Raw genomic sequence first — 17,484 nt, forward strand, 5'->3', positions numbered from 1 at the left:
AAGTGCCATAAACAAGCAACATTTCCTCACGTCAGCCCTGAAATGGTTTCACAGGCATCACAGGCATCACAGGCATGGAAGGGCTCCTCAGAATTTGTGGTGCTGCAATTTTTAATTTATGGGTGTTTGTTATAAATTGTCATATTATCTGGGTTTTCTCCTTTATATATTCCATTAATACATTTGTTGTCCTTAGGTCTTCTGACACTTCCATTTTTTCGACTTTTAACTTCTTTCTCTGCCCCTCCCCCACCCCATCCCGAAAACGACGGAAACCTCGCTGTAACCGATCACGTTTTCCCCATTTTAGTTCTACATCTATTCAGATCTGAAATGGGAACAAATCTAACGTACAGCCAAAGATCGCATATTTATTTTTTTCCGGTCTGCCTCCGTGTGTGTGTGTGTGTGTGTGTGTGTGTGTGTGTGTGTGTGTGTGTGTGTGAGTGAAAATCACCCGCCCTCGTTTTGTATCTATTTCACCGCACTATCGTGGCCAAGAACTTGAATTCCAAAATGGCCTGCTCCTTTTGAGCTGACATGGGCTATAAAATCCAATTTATTCCCACTGCAACCAGCCCTTCTCCCTGTTCTCTACCATAACGAAAAGCAGACAGCTGGGCCTGAGGAGTACGGCAAAGCGCATCTTATCCGCTAAATCCAGCAGAGCCCGCTAAACTGCCCGCACCGATGGGGAAGTGTTCAAGGCGGGGAGAAACCCGGAGAACCCCAAGGCCCACGCTGCGAACACGCGGGGCCAGATCGCGCCCTCCCGCCACGGCCGCCGGCCCGCCCCTCGCGGGCTCCGCCCCTCCGTCCCGCCGCGGCCACGCCCGACGTGCGGCGCGGGCCTGGCGGGCGGGGCGGGCCTGCGCCGCCCCTCCCCCGGCGGCGGCCTCCGCGCGGGCCTCCCAGCCCCTATTCCACTCACTTTGTTCTGCGCCTTTGTCCTGGTCCGCACCAGCAGGTGGAGCCGCAGTGAAAGTTTCCCGTCCGTTCCGCGAGCGGGAGCCCATCTTGCTCGCCGCCGCGGCCCTCGCTGGAGGAGGAGGGTCAGAGCTCGGGGGCAGCCAATCGCGGGCAACGCTGCTAGTTATCAGAGCAGAATGGGCTGTAGTTTAGTGAAATAGGAAAGCTGCAAAACACTGTGGAGTGCTGCCGTGTAAATAAAAAGGAAAAAAAAGTTTCTCAAGTCGCAGCTGCACGACGTCGGGCCGCGCCGCGCCGGGGCGGGGGTCTGCGCTCTCGGAGCGGCCGCGCGCGGGACTCTGTGGTGCCGCCAGCCCCGGCCCCATTGTTTGTGTTTTCTTCAAAATATGGCAAAGGTTCAGGTGAACAATGTAGTGGTGCTGGATAACCCGTCGCCTTTCTACAACCCGTTCCAGTTCGAGATCACCTTCGAGTGCATCGAGGACCTGTCTGAAGGTGAGCCAGTGGCGCCAGGCTGTCAGTTGCGGTGGCGGACGTTAAAGTTTCCCAGCCCGGCCTCGCGCGGGGTGGGCCGCGGCCGGCGGGAGGGCGGCCATGCGAGGGAAACTTGAAGTTGAGGGACGCCGGCCGCGCCGCAACTTGCGAGCAACTTGCCGGGCGGAGGGAGCCATGTTGTCAGCTTTGTCTGCAGCGGGCGGCGCTTGGCGGACCCGGCTCGCGCGGCACTGGCGGGGGTCGTGCGGCCTCAGCGGCCCCAGGGCCCCGCGGCCCGGCGGGGAGCGGAGCCATCTTACCCGGCGGCACGACGCCTGCTCCGGGCCGCCAGGGGCGAGCGGGCCCGCGCCTTCCCGCCCGAGCCCCGCCGAGGCTGTCCTCGCGCCGCTCTCCGGCTTCCTCCACCAACCAGCGCGGAAGGCGGGCGCTGGGCTCGGCCCCTCGGCGCCTGGCTCCCGGGGGCCGCCGTGCTCTCCGCGGGCGCCCGGGATGCTGCGCGCCGCCTCCGGAGCGGCGCGGACGCCTCTCCCGGGGAACGGAGACCTCTCGGAGAGAAACGGTGAAGGGTTAGGAAGTTCCATCCCACCCGAGAGCAAAAGCAGGGCGCTTAACCAATTCCAGGCACTTCATCTCTGGCTTCTAGAAAGTCTGAAAGACTCTCCAGAACGTGTGAAGAAGATGCAATTAAAATAACTCCACGTCCAGGCAGATAGAGAAATAGGGAAATAGAAGTCAGTCCTTTCTGAAGTACATTTTACGGTTTACAAAATGCGAAATAGTGAGGTAATACAGAATTTAGAAAGCTAAAATGTGAGCTTCTTATTCCTTTTCTTAGATTTTATTAAAATCAGTGCTTCGTTTTCAACATTTGAAACAAAAAGTTTAACTTCATTGGCGTTAAATTTTAGTTAACTGGGAGGACATCTTGGGACTTGGAAGTATTTCGACAAAACGCCTTTAAGATTATTATCCTAATTACGACGAAAAGAATTTCTCTTTTAATTTAAAAGCTATAATCTCTACAGTGTACTTCACGTAGGATGTTAACTTTAATTATAAAAGCCATTACAACAAACCTTTAAAAATTGTAAAAAGGAAGTCACAGCCCTTTCCCTCAACTCCTTTAAACACCATCACTTAAAATGTACCCTGTTTTTAATAAGTATATAAAGTATAATGCACATACATCTAGTGGGTGGGACATATCCTGAAGACTGACTAAAGATTAAAATATAATAGTCTCTAAATGGACTGTGACGATTAATAGAGTGTAAGGGTGTTTTGCTCATTTCTCCATTTGAAATGTAATAGCATTTCCACATCAGACCCATTTCCAACACGGATTTTCCTTTTTTGAACTGCCAATTTACATACAAATGAGCAAATACAGAGTAGGACCATGGCTGAGTCCATCCTCACTCAGTGCAGTGTTCCAGCATCAGAAGTTCTTTACACCACAGGTGTTTCTCTAATGGTGGCCTCCATTTTAGGTCCACGTTGTACAAGAAAGGTCTAGGATATTGTTACAGTCACCACACTGGACAGTTCGAAACCAGCCATCCGCAGAAACCAAACAAGGTTCCATTTTAGATTGGGATCCTTTCACAACAGTGGTATTACTCAAGTCAAAATATGCCTTCCTCTAGCACACTTCCAAACCAGGGCACCATTATTTTAAGGTATTTTAAGCTGAGTCATTCCAAAGCTGCAAAGGAATCCTTGAAAAAGCTGCCATTCCTGTATACTCCATCTAGAGGCTCTGTGGAGTAAGAAAATGGGAGTTGATTTATCTTGCAGAAGCTCTTTTCTAGGGTCCATACTTCTGTTGTACTGTGACTTTTAAAGTTACTGATCCAAGTACGAAATACTCTAAAGGGAATTTTGAGCTTACGATTTGTGTCTACCTCCAGTGTACCAATTAGCCACCATTTATTATTTGTCACTAGTCTTGAAATATTTTAACTTTGCTTTTAAAAGCTGCCTTGTAGTTTTGCTTCAGAAGAAGACGTAAGTTGTGTTCGCCCTAAATACGGTTATTTCTTTTATAGGACTTATGTCTAGGAGTAGAGCACATTAAAAAGTGGGACTTAAAGGCTAGTGAGATGGCTCGCCCAGTAAAGCTACTACCCATACCAACTACCTGGCAATCCCCTGGAGAGAACTGACTCCAACCAGTTGTCCTCTGACCTACACACACACACACACAACATACTTAACATTTTTTAAAAGTGATTTTAAGTAGGGGCTTTCTTATACTTGATCACCTAGCCTATACAAGTTTAATTGGCCTTCCTGCAATTTCTAGGGTTTAATACTGGCAGTGCATCAAAATTGAGCCTGTGGCTTTATCCTTTGAAAGATCAGGCTTGTTTTGATTGCAAAGGCTGTGTATTTTCTACTAGGCCACAGAGTTTCCCAACAATTTAGTTAACTGACAGTTTCCTTGGTAGCATCCCTCCCGCCACACGTGGAGATACTTTCTGCCTGGGATTACCAGGGTTAAATGGAAAAGCTAATTTTCAAAATAAATAAATAATTTTCAGCTCATAACTCTAGTAGTGAAACTGCTTGATAAATAAGCATTCCATCATATTCAGACCCAATGTGTGCCTGTTCTGAGCCTCAGTTTGTTCTTCCTAAGGTTAGATTACCTCACTCTCCGTTACCTGTCTTTACCCACTCTCTCCTATCTTCTTTAAACTCATTACTTGAAAGCTGGAAGGCCAAGCCTTAAAAGCCCAAGCTTTTGAGTAGCAGCAACCCAGCTCTAATTATGGTTCTGATTTGTAAGCTTGTGAATTTTAGATCACTTAGCTTCTCCACCTCTCAGCTTTGCTTGTATTAGTGTGAGCACGCATGCACATGGACAGAGAGTATATATGTGCTTGAGTAATTCTATCTGTATGATGAAGCGTTTACCTCAGGTCAGTCAGTAGCTCTCATATGCCCTTCTCCTTAGCAGGATCTCCACCTGGCTTTGCATTAATTGCTTCCTTCATTGGAAGGAAGCTTTCTAAACTACTGATTCATCCTCTTCCTGACCTGTCAACACTGGTGTTGACTAAGACTCATTTTACTCCTAGGAATCCCATCCTTGTCCTTGTTATTATGCATTATTGCCAAATTTCAATTCTTAAAAATTTGATTTTTGTGTGTTTATACTTAAACAACTAATAGGCATCTTAGACATGTATACAACTTAACTCCTGATTTTCTTCTTTACACTGACACCCGCCCCCGCCCCCAAGTGGCTACTGTTGCTTCCATTGTCAAACTTTATCTGGGATGTGAATGCTTTACACCAGTCCCATGGCCACCACAACTCACCCATGCACTGTACTGTTTCTGTAGTGAACCATTGAACCAGTCTCTTGTTCCCCTGTCCTCTCACAGCTTACACAAAACACAGCAAGTAAAATGATCCTTTAAGATAAAAGGAGGGTTCTGTAACTTTGTTCAAAACCTTCAGGGCAGTGGTTCTGACTTGTGAGCATAACTCCCAGAAGACTACTGGAAAACACTGATGTTTATATTACAATTCACTTGCTACATAACAGTAGCAAAATTGCAGTTATGAAGAAGCAACAAAATAATTTTATGGTCGGATAGTCACCAAACCTTGACAAACTGTTATTACAGGGTCACAGTATTAGCAAGGTTGAAAAACCACAGCTGCAGGGCTGGGGCTGTAGCTCAGTGATAAAGTGGGTGCCTAGAACGTGTGAAAGTTCTGGGTTTGATGCCCAGCACAGCAAAATGGTGCTAGAAGTGTTAGGCCAAAATCCTTAATGGTGGGCATCAGGCCTTGTATGATGTGGCTGTGTTGCTCCCTATCATAAACTCAGGATTTGGTAACTTCTCTGTTCCAAAAATCCCAGCCTCTTGGCTAATTCTTGAACACATCAAATTGGTTTTTTACATTTGTGGCTGTTCTACTGTTCTTTCTGGTCAGAAAATGTTATTGTCTCTTCCTAGATCCAACAAGTAAGTGCTGTGATAAGATGCCAAATGCAGAACCCTGAATCTGGAAATGTACTGAAAGCTGAAAATACAAACAGCCTTAGTCTGTGGCCCAGCCAGGACCTAATAGTAACTGCTGGCTTTTAAAACATTACAAATAACAAGGAAGTTGCAATTGAAAAAGTTTCAGTTTGCAAGTATAGTATGATTCAAAGAAGTTCCCAATACTCTTCCAAATTTAGGAGATACCCACATGGGCACACACAAGAATGGATTTGTTGATGCCTTTCAGAGTGAACCAGAGATTCAACCCCTTGGGAGTGCTTAGTATAGTCTCTCTGTAATGAAGCCAAGCACAGACCACATTACAAGAGATTGTCACCTTCCTCCTAGGTTTAAAGAGCAGATTCTCAGATTCCTTCAAAGAGCAATGGTTTTAATCCTCTCAATTCTTATAGAGAATTTTCTACAAGGGTGCTTAATGAAATCTAGGTTAAATTACAAGGCAAGTCTTAGGTTACGTTTGCTTGAGTGTATCGTGTCCCTGCCTGTATGCTATATAACTACTCTGCTCTATGAAGAGTTTTGTGGTTTTAAGAATGTATGGCAGAAAAGAGTATCAGGAGTAAGCAGCCCACTGTCTGGTTGGTATCTGATTGGCATAGTTGGTAATACAATGTAAGTACAAGTTAGTAACACAGTTATTCTGTTAGCTAGTAAGAGTGATGAGGTAACAGATTGACGAATTCATATCAGGAGATGAGCTGAAACTTCTGAACCACAAGGAAGGTTTGCTAATGATTTTTCCATTTTAGATTTTGTGATGATTTCTGTTTCATAAAGCGGCTTTTCTACAGCGGTGAAGTTAAAAATGGAGCACAAAAAGAGGTTGGGGGAATTGCAGAGTACATGAGCTTGGACAATGGGATTCCCCATGTTCTTTACTAAAGGAGGTCTCCAGAGCTTACTGTGCCATTTTGCTTTATGAGTACCTGTGGCAAACGTTTAGTGTTTCCCCAACTTTTTTTCACGTTTTACTTGTGAGGAACACCCTCCAGGGACCAGTGCTTTATGAAAGAGAATTAATTTGGAGAAGTTAATGGAATGAAATATGAATTATGGTGAGAGAGAAATACCTAAGTAACATTTCCTTATCTCTTTGGTCAAAAAACCATTTAGCCCTTCAGTGGTCAACAGAAGGGACTTTATCATGGGAATATATAATTGCTGCCGTGAAATAATGGTTTTGGTTATTTTACCCTAGACTTGGAGTGGAAAATTATCTACGTGGGCTCTGCTGAAAGTGAAGAATACGATCAAGTTTTAGACTCTGTGTTAGTGGGTCCTGTTCCTGCAGGCAGGCATATGTTTGTGTTTCAGGTAAGACTGATTTCCATATATGAATACAGAGGATTCATATTGGAGTGTAGTCAGGGGTGTCATTGAGATTACTTTTGGGAACTAGACAGACTACAAGTATGCTGTGCGTACAAGGTTGAGTTTGTCCTGTGGGACTGTCTTTCAGGATGAAAGTATCCCCAAACACATTCAAACGGTGCTCTGGTCAGCACCATGCATGCATCTGCAGGTGGGATAGAACAACCTCATTTTGGTAGAGTCAGCAACTGCAAGGCGAAGAAATGTGTTAGCAGATAGAGACGTGTGACTTGAGCCATTGGAATGACAGTCTAACACTTCACTAAAGCTTTAGTCTAGGTTTGATAGAGGAGCACTGGGACAAATCCATTCCCTGTTAGAGCTTGTGAGGAGAAACACTCTTAGTGTAAATTATGTTCTCAGATGCCTCTGACAGTGTTCAGGACTTTGCCCAAGCTTTAGACATTATCTTCTGTGAAAGACTGTTATTTCTCCTGCTTTATTAAGTTGCTACATAAAACTAGTCATGTTTTCAATTATCCATGCTTCTTAGAGGGAGATATTTGTAATACTGTAAGGAGTAATAAGCTAGCTTTTAAATAACCATTAATTTTTGTTAGAAGTATTTCTGTCTAACCAAATCTTACTGCAGGCATAATCCAAGAGAAAAGTCTACTTCTTCCTGCACCTGGCCTCTGTTTCTCCTTTCACAGAGAGGACAATGTCAATGAGTCCTCTCTTTGAAATAATTCCATTAGTAATGGGCAAGGAGTTGCTTAAGTGTTAGAGATGCCGCCTCTTAAATACAGAACTGAATCTGGCCTGAATGTTTTCTATTAGGAAACCCCAAATAACTTATTGTATATAAATAAATGGCTAAGAAAGGCTCAGCATCAGTAATTTAAAGGCTGTGATACTTTAATTAAAAGTGTCATGAAACTGAGTTGTGAGTGTGCATAGCCTTGTGAGAGCCATAGCAACACAACACAGCTGCCTAAGGAAGCCCTGCAGTCTCAGGCAGGCCTGATGCCTCTGCTCACTAAGATACGTAACCCTACTGATGACTTACACATAAAATTATGAGGAATAAGGCAATTAGCAAATTACTGACATAACTAGCTCTATCTATAATTAAAACTATTTTTTTATCCTCATTATATAAAGAGGCATAATTTCCTTGGACCCTCAAGCCTGGGGACTACACACTGTACTGATTCATGGTGTAGTAAAAGAAGGTCACACACACACACACACACACACACTTTGTATTGCTGTAAAAACTTGTATTTGGTTTAAAGTGAGCCGTTGGGAGTCTTGTGTTTATGGTAAGAGACCTCTAAGCTTTTGGCTTGCAGTGCTGTGAGGAAAATCTCATAGAAATATGTAGCTTTTTGTTGCTACAGTGTAAATGTTGCCACAAGAACAGAGAGCATTGTGATTTAGGTCATGTGTTAGCCTATGCAGTTTTCAAAGTCTGACAGTTATTACCAAAATTAAACTAAGGCAGTTTTTGTTTTGTCCTATTTTTCTGTTTTGCCATTTTGCTTAGTAGAGTTAAGCATGACTGTCTGAGGAATGGGTCTAACACTAGCAAGGAGATGTCCAGACATCTGCCCAGTATTGGACTGGGTCAACAAACGGGATCCCCGTCACTTTTCCATTCTCAATGACCTGAAAGGTATACACATTTCTTGACCCAAAATTGCTCAAGTTAAATCCTTTGGCAAACAACATTTTTAAACATTAGTGCAATTATTACTAATTTGCTGGGTGGCAGGAACTGTACCATCTTCACCCATTTCTAGGTATCTGAGAATCCCTGAAAGTAACCCTGCGAGGTTGAGTAAGGTTTGTAGGACAGACTGTATATGCTACAGGAGGGTCAGACACCCTTAGTGTCTGTTATTACTCAGGACAGGGACTGAGTAATGAGAAAATTCTAAAATAATAAATTCTTATAGCTGCATTTAGATTAAGACATATATAGGAAATTTGTGTCAAATAACAAGCACATAAAAAAGGAAGCTGCTACCTTGTGAATCAGAAAGGACTTTGGAAAGTAGGTTTGATAAAGATGTCAAGAGATACATTTGGGTGAACATGGGGGAAAGAATTTAAAGCCAAGGGGCTGTTTGTGGCACAGAGGCATGAAAGATTTCCAGCTCTTCTTAGAGAACTTAAGTTTTACACATGCACACGCACATGCGCGCACACACGCGCACGCACGCACGCATGTGCACATTACAAAGCTGTAAAGACCCTAAAGAACTAATGTGTCTAAGGTTTAAAGCCTGCCAGGGTACAGGAGTGGATGGCTGCGTGTGTAAGTGACAGCAATGTGAACAGCAGACAGGAACTGAGGAGATGAGTAAGAAATGGGGGTTGGGAGCATTCTGCGTAACAGATGGAGGAATGCCCAGCCTTTAGAAATGAGACGGTGAGAGTGACAAGGGAAGAGAAGAGAGAAACTGAAGGTGACTGAAAGTTTTAGTCTCTGGATCTGTATGGCTTCTAGGTCGGCTCTGTGTTACATATACAGTAAACATAGTCTTAAAAGTTTCCAAGCTAAAAGCATTCCTCAAGTGTTCATATGCACAGGATATGATGCTAGTGTTTCCTTTGTTTACTATGCAAAATGGTGCTTTAGGTTGTACTTGGATCGCTCACACATCACTGTCTGTCTGTCTGTCTGTCTGTCTGAGAAGTCTTGCTAATGAGGACTGTGGACACAACCCTAGCCTTTCCTGGCATTTTTAATGTCTTCTAGTTTTGTTGTTTCACTTTCTTAATTCCTTTAGGTTCATTATGATTCAAAACATGATCTTTGGTGTCCTCTACCTAAACAGTCCTTGACTGCATTTAATTTCCACAGTGTTTGTGGCTCAAACACAATATAATTTTCATTTTCTCAAACTTTGCTATAGTTTTTCAGATTCATTGCCCTTTGTACTCACTGTTTGTGTGTATACTTCTTAGTTAGTGGTGCTGGGCTTGAACTGAACCACACCGTGACCTCTGTCTGCTGTCAGTTTTACATGGTTTACTACTGAAGAACCTGAGAGTCTTGGATAGATAGAGGAGGGAACTGATAGAACAAACACTTACTAGAATGGACTCTACGAAACCCAAGTTGGTACATAGTAATTTGGGACTGAAAAATAGGACTGTAAAAGGTTAGGACCACTACAATGATTGATGTGGTTATAAATAATGAATTTTATAATGAATATTATATAATTAATCACCATACAGTAAAGACCAGAAATTATTTTTCTTTAGCTATAATTATGCCTGCAAGTACTGAGCGCACACAGTACTACCACAGAGAAACTTACCCTTATTTTCTAGGTATAAGTGAGTCCCACCAAAGAACATTGGCTGGGTGGGTGTGGTGGTGTCCACCTGTATCTCTAGCACTCAGGAGGCAGAAGAGAGTGACTCTAAGGCCAACCAAGGTCTCTAAAGGCCAAGAATAAATTGAAAAGACATCGCACTGACGGTCTCAAGCAGTGCTAGGGTAGCTGTTGCTCACCCGCTGGTCCTGCCGTTCACGGCCTTTGTGTTTCTTTCTGAATTACTCTAGGCTGATGCGCCAAACGCGGGGCTCATCCCAGACGCAGACGCAGTGGGGGTAACAGTTGTACTGATTACTTGCACCTACCGAGGTCAAGAATTTATTAGAGTTGGCTACTATGTAAATAATGAATATACTGAAACAGAATTAAGGGAAAACCCACCAGTAAAACCAGACTTTTCTAAGGTAAGTTTCTTTTCTTCTTTTTCTGGGATATTTTATGTATTTACATTTCAAATGTTATCCCTCCCTCCCCCTTCTATGAGGATGCTCCTACCCCCTCCCACCTCAACATTGGCCCTGGCATTCCCCTACATTGGGGGATCCAGCCTTCACAAGACCTAGGGCTTTTCCTCCTATTGATGCTAGACAGTGCCATCCTCTGCTAAATATGCCCCTGGGGCCATGGGTCCCCCCCTGTGTACTCATTGGTTGGTGGTTCAGTCCCTGGGAGCTCTGGTGGGGTCTAGTTCCTTGATATTGTTGTTTTTCCTATGGGGCTGCAAAGCCCTTCAGCTCCTTCAGTCCTTTCTCTAACTGCTCCATTGGGGTCTCCCTGATCAGTACAATGGTTATCTGCAAGCATCCTCTTCTGTATCAGTAGGGCTCTAACAGCCTCTCAGGAGACATCTATATCTGGCTCCTGTCAGCAAGCACTTCTTATTTGGTGGCTGTATCTGGGATGGATCCCCAGGTTGTGGCAGTCTCTGGGTGATCTTTTCTTCAGTCCCTGCTGCACTCTTTGTCCCTGTATTTCCTCCCATGAGTATTTTGTTCTCCCGTTTAAGAAGGACTGAAGCATCCACATTTTGATCTTCCTTCTTCTTGAGCTTTATGTGATCTATGAATTGTTTCTTGGGTATTCTGAGCTTTTGGGCTCATATCCACTTACCAGTGAGTGCTTACCATGTGTGTTCTTTTGTGATTGGGTTACCTCACTCAGGATCATATTTTCTAGTTCCATCTATTTGCCTAAAGATTTCATGAAGTCAATGTTTTTAATAGCTGAGTAGTACTCCAGTGTGTAAATGTACCACATTTTCTGTATCTGGGTTCCTTCTAGCTTCTGGCTATTATAAAACAAGGCTGCTGTGAACACAGTAGAGCACTTTTGGGTATATGCCCAGGGGTGGTAGAGCTGGGTCCTCAGGTAATACTATGTCCAATTTTCTGAGGAACTGCCGGACTGATTTCCAGAGGGCTTGTCCCAGTCTGCAATGGCATCTTTGTCAGCATCTGCTGTCACCCGAGTTTTTGATCTAAGCCATTCTGACTGGTGTGAGAGTTGTTTTGATTTGCATTTCCCGATGACTAAGGATGTTGAACATTTCTTTAGGTGCTTCTTTAGGTGATTCCTTTCTTCAGAGGCTTGAAGTTCTTGCCATACAGATCTTTCACTTGCTTGGTGAGATTCACACCAAGGTATTTTCTATTATTTGTGGGTATCGTGAGGGGTGTCATTTCTCTAATTTCTTTCTCAGCTTGTTTATCCTTTGAGTAGAGGAAGGCTATTGATTTGTTTGAGTTAATTCTCTATCTAGCCACTTTGCTGAAGTTGTTTATCAATTGTGGGAATTTTTGGGGTCACTGAAGTATACTCTCATATCATCTGCAAATAGTGATAATTTGACTTCTTCCTTTTCAATTTGTATCCCTTTGACCTCTTTTTGTTGTCTTAATTGCTCTGGCTAGGACTTCAAGTACTATATTGAATAGGTGGGATTGCTTCAAGTTTCTCTCCATTTAGTTTGATGTTGGCTACTGGTTTGCTGTACATTGCTTTTACTATGTTTAGGTATGGGCCTTGAATTCCAAGATGTTTATCATGAAGGGGTGTTGAATTTTGACAAATGCTTTCTCAGTATCTAATGAGATGATCATGTGGTTTTGCGTTTGTTTATATAGAGGATTACACGCTGATGGATTTCCATATATTGAGCCATCCTTACATCCCTAAAATGAAGCCTACTTGATCATGGTGAATGATTGTTTTGATATGTTCTTGGATTTGGTTTGTGAGAATTTTATTGAGTATTTTTGAATCAATATTATGAGGGAAATTGGTCTGAAGTTGTCTTAGTCAGGGTTTCTATTCCTGCACAAACATGACCAAGAAGCAAGCTGGGGAGGAAAGGGTTTATTCAGCTTACACTTTCCACATGGCTGTTTCATCACCAAAGGAAGTCAGGACTGGAACTCAAGCAGGTCAGGAAGCAGGAGCTGATGCAAAGGCCATGGAGGGATGTTACTTACTGGCTTGCTCAGCTTGCTTTCCTATAGAACCTGAGACCACCCAGCCCAGGGACGGCACCACCCACGATGGACTGGGTCCTCCCACATTGATCACTAGTTGAGAAAATGCCTTACTGCTGGGTCTCATGAAGGCATTTCCACAACTGAGGCTCTTTTCTCTATGATAACTCCGGCTTGTGTCAAGTTGACACACAAGACCAGCCAGTACAGAAGTCCTCTTTCCTTGTTGGGTTTTTGTGTGGTTTAGGTATAAGTGTAATTGTGGCTTCAAAGAATGAATTGGGTAATGTTCCTTCTGTTTCTATTTTGTGGAATAGTTTGAAGAGTATTAGTATTGGATCTTCTGAAGGTCTGATAGAATTCTGCACTACCTCCATCTAGTCCTGGGCTTTTTGGTTGAGAAACTTTTAATGACTGCTTCTCCTTCTTTAGGAGTTATAGGACTGTTTAGATGGTTTACTCGATCCTGAGTTAACTTTGGTACCTGGTATCTATCTAGAAAATTGTCTATTTCATCCAGATTTTCCAGTTGGTTTTGTTGAGTATAGGTTTTTGTAGTAGGATCTGATAACTATTTGAATTTCCTCAGTTTCTGTTTTTATATATCTCCCTTTTCATTTCTGATTTTGTTAATTTGGATACTGTCTCTGTGCCCTCTGTTAACTCTGGCTAAGGGTTTATCTATCTTGTTGATTTTCATAAAGAATCAGCTCCTGGTTTTGTTGTTTGTTTGTTTTGGTATAGTTCTCTTTGTTTCTACTTGGTTGTTTTCAGCCCTGAGTTTGATTATTTCCTCCCCTTACTTCCCTTTTACCTGGTTTGCAAAGGCTGATAGTTCTTTTGCTGTCTGCTGTTATGATCATTGCTTATTATGCTTAAGTGCTTCACTTGCTGATCCCTTTGTATATGAATTTAGTCCTCCAAAAAGATGAAAAGAAACACCCAGTTTGCACATGGTAATCTAACTTTCTTAGTACTCACCATTTCAATGTTTCTCTTTCTAGCTTCAAAGGAATATTTTGGCTTCTAATCCCAGAGTCACAAGATTCCACATTAACTGGGAAGATAACACAGAGAAACTGGAAGACGCAGAGAGCAGTGACCCCAACCTGCAGTCCCTTCTTTCCACAGATGCACTGCCTTCAGCATCAAAGGGATGGGCGACGTCAGAAAACTCACTCAGTGTCATGTTAGAATCCCACATGGACTGCATGTGACACGTGCCATGCCATTAGTACAGATTAAGCTATTAAAACAGAACTATCTCCCTGAAGTTCCGTAAGTACATAGTCAACGTGAAATGTGAAGAATTTGTTTAAAAACATCCTGTAGAAAGTTTATAAGAAAACCAGTATTTGAGCAAATTGTGGAATATAAATACAACTATTTTTAAGGACTTTTTTTCTCTAATGTGTTATTTTATTTGTTCATGAAACTAATCTGATTAAAGCATATATATTATTTTCTTCTCTTTTATATGTAATTAAAGCACTTATAAAAAGAAAAGTTATCAATTCTTAGACTGGGTTGTAAAGGTGTTTTAGCCTCTTGGACAATAAGATTTATCAGCTTTTAAAAGGACAAAGTTTACTTCAACTAAAATGATTTTTCCTGTATCCTTATAATTTGACAAGAAAATTTCCATTCTGTAGTAAAAAAGATAGATTTAAAATGGGATTTGAAATCAATCACATGCCACCAGGGTTTTTCTAGGCCATCCCAGTGCATCTTACCACAGTTCACATTAAACTGGACTTCTAGTTTTTATATAACAAATGCGGCTGCCTTTGAAGTCCTTCTGACTATCGTGTATGCTTCCCTACATCTAAAACTGAGAAACTATGATCCTAAGCCATCACTGTCTAGAGAGTCCAACACATAAGTGCAAACACAAGGTCTCTGAAGTGTAAGACTCCATTATGATGGCTCAGATCTGCTCGCTCTTTCTGCTTACAGGAATGCTGAACGTGTGTTGCTGGCACCACTACTGTAGAAGGGTGATTTAGGAAGGTCTAGTCAGCTTCATCCTGGCTGGCGACTCTAGGGAGTATGTCTTACCTTTTGCAGCCACACTACCCCATATCCTTTGGTTCTCATAATGTGTAAGATCAGGGCATTATCTGTAGTTAACATAATCTAGACAGCTTTTCCACTTTTTTTTTCCTCAGAAGAATAGTTTTAGAAAGGAATTCACCAAATAAATGGGCCAAAAGCTTATTTTCTTTAATTAGAAGTAAATCCTCAAAGTTTTGACCCATTAAATTGACAGTACAATATTCTCAGTTGTTATCAGTGATGATGCCCAGGGTAGCCATAGGTACAAGTTATGCAGTGCCTTCACATCTAAGCTTTTATACTGCACTTTTAAAAGCATTTTGAGGAAAAGGAAGGGGTATTTGTTTAAATACAGACTCTATAAGTTGTAATATATTTCTTGCTTTTTTAAAAGATAAATTTGTGAAACAAAGTCTTGTTAAATGTTAAACTTTGAAATTTAAGACTCCATATTACCCAGTTCATAGATTTTAAAAATAAATATTTCTGGCTACTAAAATGATTTGAAAAAAAAAAAATCTCATTTTGTCTAACTACAATTAGGAGAAAATGTTTAAGACAGTTCAGTGATCAGTACAGTAAGAATAAGTTTGTCAGAAATAAAGATAATTAAATCACCAAGTAAAGCAACTCAGTGCTGTCTTAGATTATAGAACCACTTTGTGATGACATGCTTAGGTTTTTATATCAAACTTTAAATATATGGCCCAAAAAAAGTCACAAAAGTCTGAGAAATAAAATACTGCCTTTTATTTTTAAATTATTTAAATTTAAAAGTGAAAGAAGAATAGAAACATTTACACATTAAGAACTAAGAAACTAGCATGCAGGGATTTTCCTCCTGGTTAGCCTCATTTAAAAAGACATCATGTCTAAATTACAGTTAAAAGGCTTATAGACTCCGCTCCACCCACTTCTTATTTTTGAGATATGGTCTCTCAACATAGCCCTGGCTGTCCTGAACTTTCCTTAGACCAGTGTAGCCTTCAGCTCACAGACATCCACCTGCTTCCGCCTCCTGAGAGCTGGGATTAAAGGCATTCGACTCCACACCCTGCACCACTTCCTCGTTTCTATCAGTATAAATAAATGTCTGGTGAATATGTACACATACAACACACACATATGCACACATACAGTCCACGCCGCTGAAAAGCTAGGGGAGTAGGTTATGATGGAATGGAGTTGAAACATTTCAGAAGTCTAAGGAGGCACACATGCATTTGCTCATTCACAACCCTTTCTGACCCTTCATTTCTGTTCAGTCCATGGGGGCTGTCAACGTGGCCCAGTCGGTAAGGTGCTTGCTGCCAAGCCTGGCTACTTCAGTTCAGTACCCAGGATTCACATGATAGAAACATTCTCCCACAGGTTGTCACCTAACTTCCATATATGCGCACACAAACTAAGTAAATGAAGGGTAATGCAAAATTTTAAGACTATGACATGTTTCCTATCGCAGTCCATAGTATAAAATGCCATATGACCATGCAATGCAAGTATACATTTATATTAGGTTTTTCAAGAAAGTAGCCCTTCGCTGCCCCTACTGTGTGCAGCCTGACTCTTAATGGATTACAGGAGTGCCAAAGCCCACTGACATCTTTGAGTAGGTAAAAAGTAGCAATTAAGTTCCTACAATTACAAAACCTTTACCAACCTTTTTTCTCACCTTTGGATTATGATCTTGACATATGAAATGAGGGAGGAGAGTGCTAATTCACTTTCTATTTATATTATCACTAACACTTGAAAACTTCTTTATTAATAGTGGCCTGTTAGATGGCATAGGCTAGTGCTTGGCATTCCACATGATTGGTTGGCAGTCATTTCATGGAATCATACAATGTCACTCAGCCACGAGGATTTCAAAGTATATAGGGGTGGCTCTTTATTGGCCTTCTCTTTTGGTGTTGTCAACTCACCGAGCCCATCTGACCAACACTTATTAATACAGCATTTACAGTCCCCAGATAGGACTGCTGGGATATTTTTCTTTTGTGATGGGTTTCAGAGTATATCAGATAAGAACTTGGAGAGGAGACTACAGAAGCAAGGTTATCTTAACATGTAATAACACTAGTAAACTATGGGAAACCAAACTCCTATTGTAGAACAGGAGAAATAAAACTAAAAGTAGAAAACATCAAGACACATTTTAAAAAAACAATTTTCCCTAAATTTCATATCACTTTATAACCAGGACAGTCTTGTGTGTAAGAGCTTTTAAATGTACTTGCTGTAGAATTATTAAAATGTATGAAGAAAATTTCTTAGTACATACGTGAAAATATGCTTTCTAAATGCACAAATGTCCCTAAAAGGTATCATTAGGAGTCACTGTTGTCCATGAAAATGCCTTAAACTATATGCTGTCTACCTACTTTGTAAATGAAATCTCCCTGTTTTGATGTTTGTTTGGTAGATCTTTATAAAATGACATCTTTACATTTTCCTATATAAAACTAAGTTCCATACTGAGGACATAAACCTTTTTGAAATATCTTTTTAATTGTGCAAAAAGGATGTTACATTTCCTTCCATTTTTGGCAGTAACTTTGAAAAACCTAAACTTACTTGAAATGTATCCTATGAAGGCTATATTTCATAAGGAAATAATTGTGTTCATTTCCATATTAATTTTAAATTATGTAAAAATTGTCATACAGTACCTGCACTAGTAGATCCAATTCCTGTGGTCAAAACAGACCTCGGTGTAATCTTTGCTGCATATTTAAGGAATTGTGATTTCCCTGTGCCAGGATCCCCAACCAATAAAAGGTGAGATTCGCCTAGGAAAAGTAAATGTAAAAGTTCAAAAATTTTAAAAGGACCTATGA

At 41.6% G+C, this 17,484-nt stretch overlaps 2 protein-coding genes across 2 annotated transcripts in view; one reads left to right on the forward strand and one right to left on the reverse strand.

Moving 5' to 3' along the window:
• Positions 1-17,484, reverse strand: part of Mcm9 (minichromosome maintenance 9 homologous recombination repair factor) — a 73,732-nt gene that overhangs the window by 42,186 nt on the left and 14,062 nt on the right. The window contains 1 exon segment of the mRNA XM_032888289.1: positions 17,317-17,436. Coding sequence (XP_032744180.1) covers positions 17,317-17,436 — 120 coding nt within the window.
• On the forward strand, positions 1,107-14,060 carry Asf1a (anti-silencing function 1A histone chaperone). Its single transcript, XM_032888288.1, has 4 exons — positions 1,107-1,425; positions 6,650-6,765; positions 10,346-10,522; positions 13,594-14,060. The coding sequence occupies exons 1-4, from the start codon at positions 1,317-1,319 to the stop codon at positions 13,804-13,806; spliced, it is 615 nt and encodes a 204-aa protein (XP_032744179.1). The 5' UTR covers positions 1,107-1,316; the 3' UTR covers positions 13,807-14,060.

This window comes from Rattus rattus, chromosome 18 (genome assembly GCF_011064425.1).
Source record: "Rattus rattus isolate New Zealand chromosome 18, Rrattus_CSIRO_v1, whole genome shotgun sequence".
Lineage (NCBI taxonomy): Eukaryota > Metazoa > Chordata > Mammalia > Rodentia > Muridae > Rattus > Rattus rattus.